Here is an 18,825-nt window from a genome sequence, read left to right as displayed (position 1 = left end):
CTCCTCCGCCTCCTCTCGCCCGCCCTCCTGGCTGCGCCGCCCGCCCGCCCGCCGCCAAACAACTCTCTGCCGGGGACAATCAGCTGAGCCCGATTATTTGAGGCGCTCGCTCCTGACAGCGCGCGCTCCCCATTGGCTGGCGCCGGCCCGCCCCCGCCGCGCCCATCCGCCGCCGCCAGTGGCCGCCGCCGCCTGTCACTCACGGCCGCCCCCGCCCGTTCCTTCTTTGCTTCTTGGGTTGCCGCCGCCGCCCGCCTTTCCCCCTTCCCTGCTCGCGGCGGCGGCGCCGCGCCTGGCGGCTGAGGGGGCGGCCCTGGGCAGCTCTCCGCCTGGACGGCTCGGCCGTAGCGGCTCTCCAGCTCCGGAGCGGGGTCTGGGGTTCGTGGGAGAAGGGCGTGTGGGCTCCCCGCAGCCTGCGGGAGCTGGAGGTCGGGTGTGTGTTGTGGGGATGGCGAAGTGGAGCTCGGAAAGCGTTCTGTAGGGGCGGCGGTCCCTGTGGCTGCAGGGGAAGCTCGGGGATCGTAACAGGCAGCCAAGGGACTCCCGCTGCCCAGGGCGCTCGGCTCGGCGCTCGGAGACCCCAGCGCTGGAAGGGCCGGAGCGGCGCAAACCCGCAGCTTGGTTCGGCGGCATCCCGTTGCCAGCACGTAGGAGAAGGCCAGCTCGCAGATTCTGCAGTCGTACAACCGGGCCACCGACCTAAAGGGACTACCGAGGCCAAGCAGAGGTATTGATGCGGGACTTGCACCCAGCAGCCATCGCGGAGGGACGAGGACTTCGGCTCGGGACAGCCGGGTAGGTGACATCCCTCAGCCATCTTGCTGGCAGCTCAGAACTGTTGTCCGTTGTCACAGTGCCAGATGCTTACCAGGGCCTTTGGCGGGGCTGGTCCCCAGGAACAGAATGAACGGGGGCAGTGGGTGAAGCTGCAGGCTGTCTGCTATGCACGGGCATCCAAGTGTTCCTCTCCCGGTCTAGACTGAGGGAAAGGCTGCAGTGTGTCCCTCCTGCGAAGGAGGGCTAGCAAAAGCCCCATGCGGACTACTAGATGCTGAGAAGTGCGACCTGGAAGTGAAAATGAAAGTGAAACTCGAAGTGGCAGGAAATGGGGAAGCATGGGAGCATGGCTGCAGGAAAAACCCAGCGAGGTTTCAATGTGTCACTGTGTTTCTCACCTCAGCTGCTGATGCTTGAGAAGAATCTACGCCCTGCCCACAGAATAGATACATTTGTGTGTGTGAGGGTGTAAGTGTATATACCCTAAGGATAAGGGAGCCCTGGCCCAGGCTGCCCAGGGAGGGTGTGGAGGCTCCTTCTCAGGAGGTTTCCAGACCCACCTGGACACGTTCCTGTGCCCCCTGATGGAGGGGAAGCTGCTTTAGCAGGGGGTTGGGCTGGATGAGCTCTGCAGGTCCCTTCCAACCCCCACCATGCTGGGATTCTATGCAGACCTCTATCTTACATTTGCACTGCAAATCAGGCGCGTCTGGTGCAGGAGTGGGGGAAGCTGGGGGAGAGTGGAGCTCTGTTATCATCTGACGTCGTGTGCCAGATGTGCCTCCAGTCTCGTGAGCTGCTCCAGCACAGATTTGCACCGTGGGCTGATTATGCAGAAATCTGCAACGTCCTTAAAACACTGCTGCTTTAAAAGTGTGCCTGCCTGGACACAAAAGGCCTGGCTGGCAGCATTTGAAACAGTACTTGTGGATAAATACCGCAGTGAGGTTCTGGTTTCTGACCAGAAGCAGTTACATGAGTCTCTCTGCTCTGGGTCCCAGTGTCACTGCTGGACTAGGAGTCAGTGTGTCTGGCATGGGTGGAAACATCTTCCTGTAGTTATAGCACCAAGACCATGGCAGCACATGTCTGTAGAGGCCTTGAGGTTGCAGGCTGGCAGGAAGAAGGGGCAGATGGGAAAGGCCAGAAGGTTATTTTGGTCCCTTGATTGCAAGCCTGGAGCAGTGGAGAACCATCTCAGTGCTGTTCCAGCTCCAAACTCTGGGGAACTGCAGCTTTCTGATCTTATTCAAGTCAGCTGGGCCAAAGAACTTGCCTTTGGAGGATTTGGAAGGAGCTGAGTTGAGCTCTGTTCTGGCAAAACTGGTTAGCAATAATTAACCTGACTTATCTGCTGGTATCTGCTGGTTAGGAAATGGCTGGTGCTGGCCATTTTTTCAAGGATGATCAGGGAAGGACGGTGTGTAGAGGAGAAATAGACAAAATAATGCACTATCTGGTCAGGAAGCAAGGTCGTTGCTGGGCAGCCATAAGTTTCCATAAAACTAACACATAACCTCACCCAGGAAAAAAGAAGACTTAAATATTACTTGACATAAGCAATATTTCAACAGTTGGCAGCAGTGTATGTGCATGCTTGTCAGGCCTGTGGCCTGGGGCTGTCTGCTCTTCTGATGAGTTAAAAAACCTGCAGGACAAACCTTACTTCCCCCTGGCAACGGAGTGGCTGCAGGGTGACAGTTTCACATTGTGGATTGTCCAGACGTGCTTCAGTGGGATCCCAAAGATGTTTTCTTTGGCCCTGAAGAGCCATTTTATCATCTCTTCGGGATAAAAGAAATTGGTGGATGATACAGGTGATACAACTTCCATCTTGGGATGCAATCACCTTGTTGGTCAGGTAGTGACACGTGTCTAGAGTGGTTCATGTGGATCCACAGGGCAGGAGGCTGGAACAGACACCTTTTCAGGGAGATTTTCTGGATCCCCTAAAAGAAACCTTGTGTGCATGATCCAGAGTGCAAGAAGAGCCATCAGGATTACACTCTGCTTTGCATTTTGCAACAGCAGTAGCAGGTGTATTTGTGCTGGGGCATCCAGCCATGCCAGGGAGAGTGCTTCAGCCTGCTGTAGCTAAGGGATTGTGTCAGCCTTACGTGGATTTGGGTGTCTCTTATATGTCCTCCTTGCCAGCAAATTTGTGAGAGCAGCACGCTAGTTAACTGCTGCCAGAAGGGTATGAAAGGCAGGCAAGCATGCTGCCAAAAAACTGTACCAGCTGAGTGTGGGGTGAATGTCCTACTGCAACAAAAGGCCTGGTCTGTGTCAATCATCACAAGAAAGGTTGAAGTGATTTCGTTTAGAACGATCCACCTAGGGAGTTAAAACTTCCCAACTGAGGGCTCTGCAGGTGGGAAAATACTGACCTGATGAGATAAAGTGAAAGGGAAGCAGCAGTGACCACACAGAAGGTGTAGGTTTTTGCAATAAGGTAACTGATCACAGAGAGGAAAATACCCTGCTGAGGAAAAAGGGAGATTTTACACCCCTGGTCTTTAAGTCCAGGCTGATGGTGTTTCTCCTGCATTCAGAGAGGCCCACAGATGATGGAGATGGTACCCAACTGTCCATGTTTCCAGCAGGACATTGCTTCTTCCTTGTCTTTCGAGTCTTAAAATTCACCCAATTCACCTTCTGTTGAATGAAATGTGCTGCAGCTTATTCAGTACTAACTGTTGGCACCTGAGGGCTCTGTGAGGCTCGGTGTCAGAGAAAGCAGCTGGCACCACAGAGATGATGCTAGGATCCCAGCCTGTGGTTACAGCTCCAGGATTCCCAAGCAAAACTGATGCAGCACAAGAAATTTCTGCCAACCCAGAAGTTTGTGCTGGGTTTCTATGGTGGATCTGGTTTCATTTTAGGCTGTCTATGGTGGCCTTATCCACCTTACCTGGCTCTGTTTTGGAGGTACAACAGTGAAAACACGAAGCAGGTCTTGAATACTGTCTGTACTGTGCTAAGGTGCCCCACAGTCTGTGGGCTTCAGGGTTTCCCAGCAGTGACACGGAGCTGGATCACACATCCCTAGCATTTTGACACATCTCTGGTAACCCTGTGAGTGGCTGAGGTACAGCGTTCTGGCTGTTTCCAGCCCAGTGGTGATAATTTTCCACTGATGGAAAGAGGTGATGGAGGAAATTACTTAAAAGCTGAATATTCAAGTCTGGATTGATAGGGCACAGAAGGAAGGTGCTGGGCAGGATGGAGGTGAGAGGACATAAATAGGGAAGGGCCACATCTTTGTTTCAAGGGAGAGAAAAGCATGAGGAGGAGCGAGGCCAAGGATAGTGGGATTGGGAGCTGGGGGAAGAGTAGGGGCATGGGACAGAGTGAGGAGTCGTGGTGAGGCAGATTGGATTGCCTCTGGGAGAAGTGCAAGGAGAGCAACAGTCACACAGGGGTGTGGAGAGGGCAGAAAGGTGGATGCTGGAAAAACTACAAGAGCCAGAGGAGACATGAAGAGAGATCAGGACTATGTAGAGGCTGGAGTGGTGTTTTAAACTGCTGGCACCCTCCTGCAGGTATAGTGCTGAGAAGCCTTTGAGTTATTGGAGGCTGCTCCTCCTGCCTCCTTGACAGTAAGCTCTCCCATTTGACCTGGACTGGTTCCCACATGCCAGGAGTGAGTTTATTTTTCCATCTGGCAGTAGCCAAGTTTGTCAGTTAATAGATATTGCCCCCCCTGTCCTGATCTCTGTCCTCTCTGTCAGCCAGGGGAACAGATGGGAGGGCAAAGGACCAGAAATGCCTGGCACTTCCCAAAGCTGGAAAGGAGAGAACTGGAGATTTTCATATGAAAAGAAAAAGAAATTCATGCCTTTCTCAGTTCTGCTTTGTTCCTTTGTGCTGTTCAGGCCTGACTCAAACACCTCACCTACACGAGAGGGAGCCTGTGAAGGCCGAGCAGTTCTGGCTGTCACCAACTTCTCACTCTTGGAGCAAGGCAGAGGGACTTTGCCTGCTTATTTTTGAGTCTTTGAGTTTGGGCTCGTCACAGAGCAGTGATAGTAAGCTGACAGCATCTGACAGGGTGTTGGAGGGAATGACAGCCCATGGACACAGAGGCGTTTGTTAACAGAAACAGCTGCAGCTCATGATGCAAAGCAAACAGCTTCTCCATGGCTTCAGTTTCAGCATTGTCTCTTTGTTGACCAGGAACTAGCCATGCTCCAGCACACTCAGCAGCAAAATACCTGAACAGACTTGAAGGAACCTGGCATTAAACAGGGAATGCAGTGAGAAGTGGGTGTTTTCTCATCCTATAGTGGTTGCACACATAAAGGTCTCCTGAGCCCTTTAATCTGAGAAGTGGGAAAGAGCTGTGGCAGGAAAGCTTGGGGAGGGCTGGTGGTGAGCCCTGGCAGGTTGTTGGTGATCCCTGGCAGCAGACTTCCACACTTAGGCATTGCTCCATTCTCTGAAGCATCTCACAAATTCTTTGGACTCCTCTCCTAAACCAACTCCATGTGGAGAGCTGGTGTGGAAGGGAGACTGCTGGGACTGCCCTGGAGCCTGCTGTGGGTCGTGGGTTTTGCTCCTGTGCCATCGATGTTAGAATAACGTGAGGCTGGATTGAGCAAGGTTTGAGAAGCTCGAAGAGGTTACACTAACCCCTCTGCCTTTTGGTGTAGTGGAAACCTCAGATGGTGAAGAGATGGGGCAGGCACTGGGGGAGGGCTCTTGAACCTCCCCACATCATTTGTCACAGTGTGAAGTGATCAGTATGGCCTGTCCCTTTGCAAACACCTCTTTTAGTGACATCCTCAAAGCTTTTTAACAAGCATTGAGACAGTTTGGCTGGGGTTTTTTTCTTGTATGATACTGTCACTGTTTTCTGCCTATACATGTAATTGTGGTTTAACTCAAAGGAAAAAGGAGAGAAGAAAAACAGTCCTAAATTGAAAGTGTTGAGGGTCTGTGCAAGCCATATAATCTCAGAATGGTTTGGGTTGGAAGGGACCTTAAAGCTCATCCAGTTCCAACTCCCCTGCCATGGGCAGGGACAGCTTCCACCAGACCAGGTTGCTCCAAGCCTCATCCAACCTGCCCTTGAACACTTCCAGGGATAGGGCAGCCACAGCCTCTGTGGGCAACCTGTGCCAGGGCCTCACCACCCTCACAGGGAAGAACTTCCTTACATTTGATTTCAATCTCCTCTCTTTCAGTTTAAAACCATTACTCTTTGTCCTGTCACTCCAGGCCCTTGTAGAAAGTCCCTCCCCAGCTTTCTTGTCAGCCCCTTTAGGGACTGATGGCTGCTGTAAGGTCTCCCTGGACCCTTCTCTGATCGCCAAGTCTCTCAGCCTGATTCCATAAGAGAGGTGCTCCAGCCCTCTGATATCCTTATGGCCTCTTCTGGACTCCCTCCAACAGCTCCATGTCTCTCTTATGGTGGAGGCCTCAGAGTTGGAGGCAGCACTGCAGAGGGGTCTCACCAGAGTCGAGTAGAGGGGGAGAGTCCTCTCCCTCGACCTCCTGCCCACACTGCTTTGGGTGCAGCCCAGGATGCAGTTGGCCTATGAGCTCCATTTGGCTGTCAAGGCATTGACTACAACTCTTGGGGTGTGCCCATCCAGCCAATTCCTTACCCGCTGAGTGGTCCATCCATCAAATTCACATCTCTGCACTTGCAGATACTGCTCAGAGGGAAGAGAATGGCCTCTACTGTCATCTTTACAGTTGCCTGAGTCACTTGCTGTTGTAGTTACTAACACATGACCTTCCTAAACAGAAGACAGTCATATATGTCATATATGTGTATATATATATCTCATATATCTATGATGTTTTGGTTTTTTTTCCCTAGTTGTGACTCTGCCGTGCCTGTAGCTGGTGACAGCCATGTCAGCCCGAAAGGACAGATGGATTTCTTCCTTCTCTTTCCTGCTCTTCTGTGCTTCCTGCATCCCAACACATGGCAGTGTGAGCCAGCTGCAGGAGCTGAGCCCCCAGCAGTATTTCAGCAGCTTGCAAGCAGGCCGAGCATCCCTGGCTTATTTCATCCCTAACGGTGGGTGTGTGCAAGTGGAACAATGGAGAGGCAATTCTGAAGACTTTTAAACCCAAAGATAATTGTGAAGAGCTGGTCAGGCTCAGCTGGCTAATCTGTGTTTGCAGAGCTCCAAGTGCTCCTGATAGTCAGAGACCTCTTGGGATGGGATCTTTCCTGGTACACTCCTTCAAGCCTCTTCATTCATTTTCTGCAGGTACCACGGAAGAGAAACTCAGCTTCCTAAGGAGTTGGCCCCTAAAGGGAATGGGTTTTTTTCCATGGTACCTTGCAGGGAAAGGGGAATCCCTTGCATGCAGGGGACTATGGAATGGGCTGCCAAGAATTCAGACATCCTTGGCCTTGCTTTTCTTGTTCTGCTCATTCATGACCCTCAGGTATGGTTTCCCAGAGACAGGTGTGGGCTGAGACACCAACACAGCTCCCATGTGACTGGATATGTTAGAAAAGAAAGAGCAGAGACTGTGGGCATTCATTATTGCCTGTAATTAATTTTATTTCAATAAATACCTTACTCTCTGAGTAAGAGCAAGACCATGTTGTGTCAGGCACTGTCTCGGTGCATGACAGGAGCATGCTCTTGACTCTGAGCACTTGCAGCTCAGCCCAGCAGTACCTGTCTGATAAAAACAGTCACAGTTCCTCTGTCTCCCTCAGCCACATCCTCATAGGCCCCTCCAGGCTCCCTGCTTGACCTGGGCAGGTCAGCTCAGATGTGCCAGGGTGTTTGCATGGGGACCTCAACGTACTGTTACCATGGCAGAGCACAGACAGTGCTTGCACTAAATGTACTCTTATCTGCCTCATCCTTAAGAAGAAAGGATGGAAACAATTTTCTTTTGTCTTTCAGTTTCTCCTGGGCCCCAGCCCTTCTTGGAGCAGATTGAGAACTCAGCGGAAGCCCTCCAGGACTATGGCATTTCCGTGGTGAAGGTAAATGGGGAGGAGGAGTGGGACAGGCTTCTTATTTGTGCAGGGCTTTCTGTGAGCTAGACAGAACCACGTTGGGGACTGACACCAGTGAAACCCCACAAGAAAACAGACCAAGGCATCCCATGTTATCCCTTGCCCTGGTCTTACATTTGCTGCTTGTGAGTTGCATCACAGCTTCTGCCAGTGGGACATGGAAGACTTCGTGTTCCAGAGAGACTCGATTTCTGTTGTTTCACTGCTGCCAGATTAGAAGACAGAGGCCAATTCTGACACACAGCCCCAAGGTTTATAGATGGTGGAAGCTACCTGATGGCTGTTCACATGAGTTCCTTTTGTTGTTACTAGAGACTGATTTGGCCTGTAACCCCTTCATGCTGAGTTTCTCTGGCATCTTGTCCTGTGCATTGTTGGGCTGTTCCTTTGGGTGTTTCAGACGCTCGTTACGGTCATTCTGCTTCCAGCCTCGTTTTCTCAGGACACGAGGTAGTGACATTGCTGCATTGTGTGTGGGGGTGGTGCTTGGCTCATCATCTCCAGAATTTTGAACCTCTTAGACCTTTGGATCTCTTTGGATCTCAGTTGAATTCAGATTCAAGTCCAAAGAGGCTGTCTTTTCACTAGTTGTGTGCATACAGCAGGCAGGATGAGGAGAGAATTCCTCAGCATCTGCTTCTGGGAAAGTCTATAGTGTCTATAGTTAATAGACATCAGAGGAAGAACTTGTCCAGGTGAGTTTTGGATATCTCCAGAGAAGGAGACTCCACAACTCATCTGTTCAGAAGAAGAGAGAAGATTCCTAACAGAAAGCTCATGGGGTGAGATGGGGACGGGGAGGTCGCTCAGTGATTGCCCTCACAGGCAAAGCCGACTCAGCTTGGGGAAAATTAATGTATTGCTAATCAGAACAAGGAAAGGGAACGAGAGATAACAGCTAAAGCTGGGGGCATCTTCCCTACCCCACTTCTTCATGGATCGCCACCTCTTCTGCCCCAGCAGCACAGGGGGTGGTGGCTGGGGGTTCTGGCCGCTTGATGACAGATTGTCTCTGCCTGGAGACCTCTTTCATTTTCCATGGAAGAGTCGTCTTGTGGGCTTATCCCAGTCACACAATGCCTCAGCATGGAGGGATGGATCCTCTGCCAGACACTTGCAGAGGTTGAGTGGTTCAGACTCTCAGAAGCCTGGGGGAAAGATGATCTCCTCAGACACCTTCTCATTGCCAAAGAAGAAGTGGTTGAGATGCTTCTCCTCAAGGCAGTGGCACAGGTACCGCATGACGTCCTTTGTGTGTGGCTGTAAATACCTCTGGTGCCAGTCTGACAGGAGTGTGGTGGGCAGGAGGTGCATCACAATTGTCTTCATGGTATAAGTGGAAAAGCCTGTTCCTGCCAGGATGCCAGTGCAGAGCTGCAGGCAATGGAGGTGGAAGCTGTGAAACGAGGCCTTCCTGGCCACGTGCCTGAAGAACTTTGCCTCTGCCACAGCACAACTCTGGGGCCATGTGGTGCTTGGGCTGAAGAGCCCATGTGGTGAGCTCTGGCTGCTCGTGAAGATGTCTGAGTCACCTTGCTGCACACCGAAGAGCAGCTCAATGAAGACAGGGCTTTGGGAGGCATTTGGCAGCTTCAGCTTGCAGGAGCGACTGGAGGACAAGTTCTCCACCTTGTGACTGAGGCAGCTCCTCCCAGGCTGATGTTGTGAACTTCTGGAACCAGAGGGCAGTTTTCTGCACATCTAGGTAGGGGCTTTGCAGAGGATGTAGAAGAATCTGGGACCCTGATTCCTCCTCAGTTCCTGCTTGAGGTGGTGGAGGAGGCACAGCATGTCTCCTGCCGGCTCCTTTCCCATGCAGAGACACTCCTGATGCTCACGGGTGGGGAAGTTCCTTCCCAGCAGCTCCCGTGCAGGGTCTGGCTGCAGGTGGAAGGAGTACTCATGAGGGCCCTTCAGGGGCACGAGCATGCAGAACCTTGGAAGCAGCAGGGCAGTGGCAGCACTACCCCTGTACAGCCACAGTTTCAAGCTTCTCTTCAACATATGAATAATCACAATGTTTTTTCATGTTGGCTTTTTGGTTCAGCATTGTAAGAGGCCGAAGGTCTCACCTGAGTTTTCTTCCAGACTGTCTGAATTGCTGATGTTCTGACTGATCAGGACTTGCTGATGGTTGCTGTCATGCTCTCTGAGGGTGAGCTGGAGGATCATAGAATCATCAAATGGTGGGAGTGGACAGGGTCCTGCAGAGCTCCTCCAGCCCAACCTCCTGCTAAAGCTGGTTCCCCTCAATCAAGGGGCACAGGAACGTGTCCAGGCTGGTTTGGAAACCTTCTGAGAAGGAGCGTCCACACCCTCCCTGGGCAGCCTGGGCCAGGGCTCCCTCACCCATACAGCAAAGAAGTTTTCCCTTGTGCTTAAGTGGATGCTGGGCCCTGTGATGGTGAGGGCAGCCTGCAGCCCCACTGGGCTCAGAGCCATCCTCCAGCCAGAAGGCAGATGCTGGTGAAGGGCTGGGAGGAGCAGAGCCCCTGTGATGGGGGGACATGCTGTCATGGGAAAGCCAACCAAGAGGACAACTGACAGGGCTGGGAAGAATCCAGCCAGTGCTTGGAGGTGATCTACAACTGATTGAAAACACAGGGCAAGTTTTACAAGCCCAAGTGGGATGAGGAGCTAAAAATACAGCTGTGGTGGCTGGGCGAGGGGAGGGAGCATCCGAGGCCAGCGCCTGGTTGTTTGCCGCGGCCGCGTGCGCTCATGCCGTGCCTGGCGCTCGCCCCCGGAGAAAGTCTCTCCCTTAAGAGCATCCAGATGAGGCCTGTGATGATGTGAGATCCCACTTGCTGCTCCTCACACAGCCCAGGCACGCTGGAGGCACCACATCGCCTTCCTCCAGTGGGAAACCCAGAGGCAGGGGCAGGACAGCGCTGCTCATGGCTTGGCCCTGGGGGCAAAGGCTGTGCGAGAGGTTTGGAAGGGGCTCATCGGGTCTTTACTCAAAAGCCTGGGCTGGGCAACGGGTTTGAGGAGGCTGCTGACAAATCCCAAGGGTTTCCCATGCTGAGCTGCTTTTTTTAACCAGATTTCCCCGAAACGTGGAAACATCGGTGCCCGTGGAATCCACAGGGAGCTGCTGCCCATCTGCCAGCTCTGCTGCACTCCCAGAGCCCAAAGCATCAAAGCACAAGAGACTAAACAGTGTCAGGCTCGTGTCAAGCAGCTGCCTTTTAAACAAGGCCGTAAAAGTGAGGAGGCAGCGCTGAGCACGGCTCAGCCGCCACCCTGCCCCACGTGCTGAGCTGCGGCCTTGCCGGCAGACCCTGTGGATTGGGTAAAAACAGGACTCTGTCAGCAGCCTGGTGAGCTGGGCTCGTGTGAGGGGGAGCTGGGCTCATGCAAAAGTCCCAGGGTTCCCAGCAAGCCAGCCTACAAATCTGCGTAGGGTTTTGGGTCCCAGCACCGGGGCCACGAGCAGCCACCACCTGCTCTGGCTTCACTGCGGTTGCTGCTGAGCCCTCCCAGCTGCAGAAGGTGCCACTTTGTGGCTGAAAGAAAAACCCTCTAAAAACCTCCCCAAACCCTGAGAGAAGTTGTTTCTCTGAGCAGTCAGTTTGTGAGCAAGGTCCTGCCATGGTCAGAACACCAGCCCTCCAGTCCTACAAGCCCAGGGGTGGTCTCTTCTCCCAAGTTACAAGTGACAGGACAAGAGGAAACGGGCTCAAGTTGCCCCAGGGCAGGTTTAGAGTGGAGCTGAGGAAGAGTTTTTTCCCTGAGAGGGCTGTCAGCCCCTGTGCCAGGATGCCCAGGGAGGTGGGGGAGTCCCCATCCCTGGAGCTATTGCACAGCCATGGAGCTGAGGTGCTGAGGGCCATGGGTTAGTGGTGGGCTGGGCAGAGTGAGGGGAGGGCTTGGACTCAAGGAGCTTAAAGGGCTTTTCCAACCACAATGATGCTCTGACCCTCTCCCTCCTGTGGCCATTCCCCCAGCACCCCACAGCCAGTGGGGAAAGGCCAGAAAATTAATAAAGAGAATAAAAAGGGGAAATAAAAGCAGAGAAAGCACCAGGTGTGCAGGGCTGGGACTGGCCTCTGCTCCAGGGCACAGGGCTCTGGCAGCCTGAAGCTGCTGCCATCCTCCAGCTCCCAGATGTGAGCAGCTTTGCTCCTGTTGGTGTTGGCAGCTCTGTCAGTGATGAACAGTCCCTGCTCTGGCTCCTCTTTCCCTTCCCACAGCCAGCCCCACGTGCTGAGAGGAGCCTGGCTGAGCTGGAGGGGTTTCCCCAGGGCTGGGAGAAACCTCCCAGAGCTCCTTGAGCCCATCACCCTCCCCAAATCTCCTCCAGCACCGGTGTGCTCCCTGATCTCCTTTTGGTGGAACTGGGATGGATAAAAGCACTGAGAATGCCATTTATTGGGAGCCCAGTGTCCCCAGTGCCCCTGCCACAGCACATCTGGGACAAGGTTTTCTCTCTGAACGGGGGTGGGGGCAGCAGGAGACGGTGTTGGCTGGAGCAGATGTGAGATGTCAGAGCACAGAGCGTTATGAAGACACTTACAAAGAGAAGTCACTGTGTTTACAAGAAGCCATTCCAGGGCTGTTTGCTTTGCCTCTGTTTATCCCTGGCCGTTCGTGCCACCAGAGTTTTGGCCACGCAGCTGATGGAGAGCCATGGGCTTTGTCATGCCGAGTGCTTGTGTACATGGAGGAACATTTATTTGTCATGAGCAGCTGCTATTTCCACTGATAAAGAGCTTTTCCATCCAACTGGGGCTGGGAAATGCTCGTTTCCAGCTGTGTGGACTCTCCAAGGGCCCTGTGGAGGCTGGTCAGCTCTGCAGCTCGGTGGGGATGAGGCCTCAGCCCTTTCCCTCAGCCAACCTCCAGTACTCCAGGCCTCGCTGTCCCCCATGGCCCCTGCTCTCCTGGGGCTGTTCTCAGCAAGGCCATCAGCAGCCTTGGTTTCTGCTGCAGGGCCACGTCAGAGCTGTGGATTAGAAGGAGCACGAAGCCCCTGCAAACCTCCTGCAGCTCTGCAAATGGAGTTGGGGCCAGGCCCAAGAGAAAAGGGAAAGGGGAAAGAGAAAGGGGATGGGGATGGGGAAAGGCTTCCTGGCTCTCTCTTGGTGTGTGGAAAGTGAAAGGGATGGGGAAAGGCTTCCTGGCTCTCTCTTGGTGTGTGGAAAGTGAAAGGGGATGGGGAAAGGCTTCCTGGCTCTCTCTTGGTGTGTTTGCCCATGGGACGTTGCCATGCTCAGGAGGTTTCTCTGTGGGTTTTGCTTTGCCATCAGCCCCCTGTTCATTGCCTTTTGCCTTCCCAAGCCTTGGCAGCTGAACCAGTCAGGATTGAGCCTCCTCAAGATGCTGTGGGAGCTGGAGGCTTCCAGCTGCCAGGGTTGTTGGGGGCATCCCGGGACAGCAAAGCACAGAAGCTCTGAGCTGCCTGAGAGGCGTCAGGGCTCAGAACCCAACCAGGACATGCAGGGCAGGACATCCGCTGGCTCAAGCAGCTGGTTCTCCCCTCAGGGAGCTCCTTCCCTGCGAGGATCCTTCCTGGAGCAGCTTGCTCAGCACTTTCCTTCTTGGCAGAGCTGCCTGCAGAAGCCAGGACCTGCTCTTCCTCCCCAGGCACAGCATTTTCCTGCCAGTGCATCCCACAGACACCCCAGCAGCAGCTGGGCTCAGCTTCAAACAGCTGCCCAGGCCAACTGCTTCTGCCATGGCTACACAAGAAGCTCTTGCTTCTCTTCATCATTTATTATTGGGGTGAATGTGCTGTGATGATTAGACTAAATCCCAAAGACCTGCAAAGTCCATAATGGATGATCTCTCTTGGAGAGAGAGCTGAAGGGCCCTGGTGTGATGCTTCCCTTCTGCAGGGGGTCTGGGAGCAGCTGGGCAACTTTCAGCACCTGCAACTGTTTAAGGGAGATCAGCTTCTCCTGGGCATGGCACTGATGCTCTCAGGGGTGTTTGAGTGTGGCCAGAGGAGCAGGGCAGGGATTGTCCCCCTGTGCTGGGCCCTGGTGAGGCTGCAGCTCGAGTGCTGTGTTCAGGGTTGGGCCTCTCACTGCCAGAGGGACACTGAGGGGCTGCAGCGTGTCCAGAGCCGGGCAGCAGAGCTGGGGAAGGGGCTGGAGCACAAGTGTGATGGGGAGCAGCTGAGGGAATGGGGGTGTTCAGCCTGGAGGCTGAGGGGAGACATGAGCACTCTCTGACAGGAGGCTGTGGTGAGGTGGGGGTTGGTCTCTTGTCAGCCCCTGTGCCAGGCTGCCCAGGGAGATGGGAGCGTTCCCGTCCCTGGAGCTATTGCAGAGCCATGGAGCTGGGTTGCTGAGGGCCATGGGTTAGTGGTGGGCTGGGCAGGACAAACAAACAGCTTGGGTTCCTGGTGGCTTTTTATTCAGAGTTCCTGGGTTTTGGTGACCCTCTGGGGACAGGGGTTGGGGGGAACATGGAGCATTGCTTGAGAGGCAGGTGGGACCCAGGGACACATGAATGTCCCAGCCAGCCCTGATGTGGAGTCACAGCTTTTGTCAGCAGGTAATTAGGGCTTTGAAAGCACTTTGAGTGCATCCTTGGTGAGGAAGACCCTCAGTATCCCCTCATCCTCCTCTCTCTGCAGATGTACATGTGGTCTTTGATTTACCTTCATGTGTTTAGGGGACATTTAGCTACTCACATTTTTCCCACAGTTTGATCTTTTTCATGAGCAACCACACATACCATGCTTAGCTCTCTGATCTCACCTGGCCTCCCAGTAGCTGCCTGAGTGGTTTGGTCACTGCTGTGTACCCATGGGCATGGCAGAAGAAAGACCACAATCCCCAGGAGGGCATCAGCCCACTTGTCTCACTCAAGTGGGACTTTCCCAACTCCCTCCACAGCTCCCTTCTGTCAACTCAAACTGCAAAGAATGATGTATGGAGTCAGTTCACTTCTTTTCAATTCAGTGCAATAAATATTTCACAAAAAGGGGGTTTTGTCTGAAAAAAAAACAACCTTTTAGGTGAAAAATATCACCTTTCCAAAACTGAATTTGTTGAGGGAATTACAAATTTAGGCAAGTGTAATCAGATTATAAAGAGGTACTTGTGTATGTATGTATGTATGTATGTATTCAATTTTCTGTGGCTGAATTTAATAAGGAAGCAGCAATCTGTCACTATGAATATTCTGGGTAGGTCAGAAGATCTCTTGAACCTATCTGACCCAAGTCAAGACAGGCTGAGCTGGAGAACTCAACTACAAACTCCAATACCTATCTCTGGACTCTGTATTATTGTATTTCCTCTCCAAGCAGTTTTAGAAAGGTGGTTTTTACACTCTTGAATGGAACAAAACTGCAGTGCTGTATCTTTGTAGTCATTTGTGGAGATGAATGTCTAATTGAATGCTTTCAATGTCTAGGTTAATTGTCCCAAAGAGGACATCTCGAGATACTGTGGAAATGAAAATGCATTAAGGACAGCCTACCTGTTCAGGTGAGGGAAGGCTTTCTGGGCACCACACTGGGATTGCTTTCTAGGGCAAATGTTTGAAGGAAACACTGGCAGTGCTCAGAGATGTCAGTGGAAGAAAAGAGGAACCCATGAGGACAGCAGTGGCATCCAGAGTTTAGCAAAAAGTACTCCTGAGAGGTCCAACACAGGTAAAGTAGATGCTTTTGTCCTCAATGTGAGAGCCCCCATCCTGCCCCATGTTCTTTTGAGCAGCTTAGGGCTGTGCTGCTATATGAAACCACGAGAGAAATCCTCCATCAGTGTTCTTCTCTCCTCATGGCCTCCCACCACTGGGTTCTTCAGTTATACTGACAAGTTGGTTTTGGCTCTAGTCCTAGGAAGAAACACTCTTCCTGTTGGTGTGGTTAGCTCATAAGCCCTGAGTGTGAAGGTGTAGCTCTTGGTCTCTCTGTGGGTTGTCAGCTGGAAGCTTGTCCATGTGTTAGTTCAGTTCTCATTGACTGCTGTACATGAGCCACAGAAACATTTCCTTTGGTGGTGGGGGTCTACAGGGTGATGCTTGGTATGTAGAGACCTTCTGTCAGTGTGTGCTAGGCCTGTCATCAGCAGTCCTCAGAAGCTGAGCCAAAGGGCAGTGGCAGAGGTGATTTCACTAAACCAGCATTGCCTGGACACCCGGCCCTGTGAAATCCCCAAAGTCAATTCTGACTTTTCAGCCACGCCTGCCAGCAGATAGCTGGAAGTATTCATCAGAGTGGCATTTCAATCAGTGTGTGTGGCTAACCTTTCACAGTTTGTCTGGTGATGCTCTTTCTTCCCTCCCTAGGGGGAGCGTGTTGATCAGAGAGTTCCCCACCGATGCCTTGTTTGATGTGAACTCCGTTGTTGCCAACGTTTTGTTGTAAGTAACAGATCAGATGCATCTCTGTGAAATCCTTCACTTTCCAGTTGCACTTACTGATACAAAGTTTTGCATAAATGCAAACCCCACGTCTTCCAGTGAAACAGAAGGCTGTTTCTCCCTTTGATATGATTTAACCCTGTTAAATCTATGCCCTTAAGATAACTCCCCAGCTGTATTTTGCTGTGAATCTTCAGTCTACCAGCACGAAGCTGGAATGACACCTTGTTTTTCCCATCACACCTATGTGACTGCAAATTCACTCTCAGGAGAAAACAATTGCTAATGAGTTTTTCCTGACTCCTCAGTGCCCTGCTCTTCAATGAAGTTAAATACGTGGAAACACTGGCAGATCTTCAGAACATTGAAAATGCATTGAAAGGGAGGTCAAACATGGTTTTTGCCTATGTACCAGCTACTGGGACAGCAGGTATTAAAGCTCAGCTTCTCCTCTTTGCTTTCCTCCCAGAGCCATTTTATTGAGATGCAAGGGAGCTGGGTTTCTGACCCAAAATCCTGCAAATGTGGGATCAAGGAAACCTGAAAAGGCCATCCAGACACAAATTCTCCACCTCTAGATGTCTTGCTGTGTTTCCAAAGGGATCAGTTGCACCAGCTAACTTTTCTGGAAGGGTAATATTTCAGAGATGGACTTGAGAGGGGAGGCAAGCCAGGGGTTGTCTTAAAAAAACAAAGGAATCCATAGGCAGATCTCTGGTGACACCATAGAATGGATTCACATACACTACCTGTGTGTTTACTGGGGATCAGCAGATGGGTCCAGCTCAGTTACCTTCATAGTGTGTCTTCAGACAGCTGTGACTTTTTACTGGGAGTTTGTGAAAGCCTAGACATTGATATTTCCATCCATTGATGAAGAGGGAGATCTGGAGGGAGCCAAGCTGAGTTTGTTTTGCCTTTCTCTTTCCAGAGCACAGAGCTGTGATGGAGGCAGCTTTTGTCTATGGGACTGTCCACCAGTTTGTTCTGACAACTGAGGCAACGCTGCTGGGAGACACTGGGTATGTCCAGACAGCCACCCAGGCAGAGCTGCTCCCCTGAGCTCTTTGCTCTGCTCTTGGTTTCTCAGATTCCCAGGTCAAATCTGGGATGGCATTAGGATGTTATGGCAAGGGTGGACAGTCAGATCTGGTCTGCTATTCCAAAACCAGCGGCTGCTTGTGTTCCTGGACTTGGACTGGTTGTGCCATTTGTGACTGTTTATTGAATGGGATTTTATAGGAGAGGAGCCCACTGCCTCCTTTCCATAGCTGACTGACCAAACCTCTGCTGTGGGTTTTCAGGAGGGCTGATACAGCTGATGTTACAGTCTTAAAACACTGCCTTGTGCCTTGATGATCGAGTCTGGCCATCTGAGAAGGATAAGAACTGCTATAGTGAGTCAAAGCAAGGCCTCCCTTACTCTCTTACCTCTGCAGTGGCCATAGGTGCCTCCCGAGGAGCTGAGGAGGTGGATGTGTACTGCCTGCAGCCCCACACCTTCTGGCAGTCAGAAGTTTCAGGACCCTTGGAGCTGGGAGCTGAACCTGTCTCATTGTGTTAACAGCCACCAGAGTTTATTTTAAACACGTCTTTTCACCTCAGTAACTTCTGGCAGCAGTGAGTTCTGCAGTTCAGCTGCAGGAGACACTGCTCATGCATTTGGGACTTCCTCTCTGGCGTCCCTGGAGCTGGCCAGCTCAGGCCACCCCCTTCCCACCTGAGAGGGGCTGCATTAGAAGGGCAGATCCTTCAACACAGCTCGCTGCTGCTGCTGTTACCTACTGCAGTCAGGAAACGCACAGGGAGGGAGGTGGGAACATCACACAGTATGTTACGTGATCAGCAAAGCCTTCTTGTAGCAATTTGCCTGCATTCACAGGTGACACCAGGGCAGGCACCACAGTGGTCCTTCCCCGAGGTGCCATCCTTGCCAGTATCACGGTCAGGGACAGCGTTTTGTGGCTGCCACTAGATGGCACGGTTGCCATTTGGATAGCAATTGGGCTTCCTTCTCCTTAAAGCAGAAAGGCCACCGGCAGGCTGTCTCCTTAGCAGATGAAATGGTGGTAGCTTCACCAGCATGAATAGCTTTCAGCCAACCGGAGCAGCAGTGACCTGACCTACAGAGGTAGGTCTCACAAGCCTGCCAAATCCTCAGCTCACGATCATCTGCCCTGTAAAACATGTCAGGGCACTTTAAAAGCCTGTGGTGGATGCCTTGGAGCTTCAGCGTGGTTTTTTCTTTCCTCTCTCACAGCAATGCTAAGCCTGAGGCATCATCTGCCCGGCTGTTGTTCTGCCACTGCCAGCAGGCCACAGACCTGGCACAGCCCTGCAGGAGGACGGCCATGGGGCAGGCTCTGACCAGGCTCAACATCCACAGGCACCTCAAGCTCATGGGGGCTCCTCTGGTGGTATGACTGGGAGGGAGGAGCTGCTTGGGCTGTGTGCACGAGGGCACCTGGAGCAGATGTGAGGATGAGGGAGGTGTGAGCAGAGGGCAAGCTGTAGGAGGGATCTTACCCTTCCCCATGAAGTTAATGGTAAAGCTCCTAGACTGGGTCCAAGCAAGGAACAGACATGAGGCTGGATGGGAGTGACACTCCATTGCACTGCTCAGCCTGCTTAGAACTTCCTAGGGAGCTTGGGCTCCAGTTGATGCATCTCTGGTTATCTGTAAACACCATGAGAGGGAACAGGGTGGAGATGCCCCTTAGACTTCA

General features: G+C 52.4%; 1 protein-coding gene across 2 annotated transcripts in view; it reads left to right on the top strand.

Annotated features, from left to right (window-relative positions):
• The first annotated feature begins 264 nt into the window (after window positions 1-264).
• Window positions 265-18,825, top strand: part of TXNDC16 (thioredoxin domain containing 16) — a 46,099-nt gene continuing 27,538 nt past the window's right edge. For both annotated transcript variants that reach the window (XM_061998244.1, XM_061998245.1), the window contains exons 1-8: window positions 265-795; window positions 6,605-6,808; window positions 7,659-7,741; window positions 15,146-15,219; window positions 16,025-16,099; window positions 16,408-16,529; window positions 17,031-17,121; window positions 18,360-18,516. In XM_061998244.1, the coding sequence (XP_061854228.1) occupies window positions 6,640-6,808; window positions 7,659-7,741; window positions 15,146-15,219; window positions 16,025-16,099; window positions 16,408-16,529; window positions 17,031-17,121; window positions 18,360-18,516 (771 nt within the window). In that variant the 5' untranslated portion in view covers window positions 265-795; window positions 6,605-6,639. The remainder of the gene's footprint in view (window positions 796-6,604; window positions 6,809-7,658; window positions 7,742-15,145; window positions 15,220-16,024; window positions 16,100-16,407; window positions 16,530-17,030; window positions 17,122-18,359; window positions 18,517-18,825) is intronic.

Source organism: Colius striatus, chromosome 6 (genome assembly GCF_028858725.1).
Source record: "Colius striatus isolate bColStr4 chromosome 6, bColStr4.1.hap1, whole genome shotgun sequence".
Lineage (NCBI taxonomy): Eukaryota > Metazoa > Chordata > Aves > Coliiformes > Coliidae > Colius > Colius striatus.
Note: the sequence above shows the minus strand (reverse complement) of the source record. Positions and strands in the feature narration are given on the sequence as shown.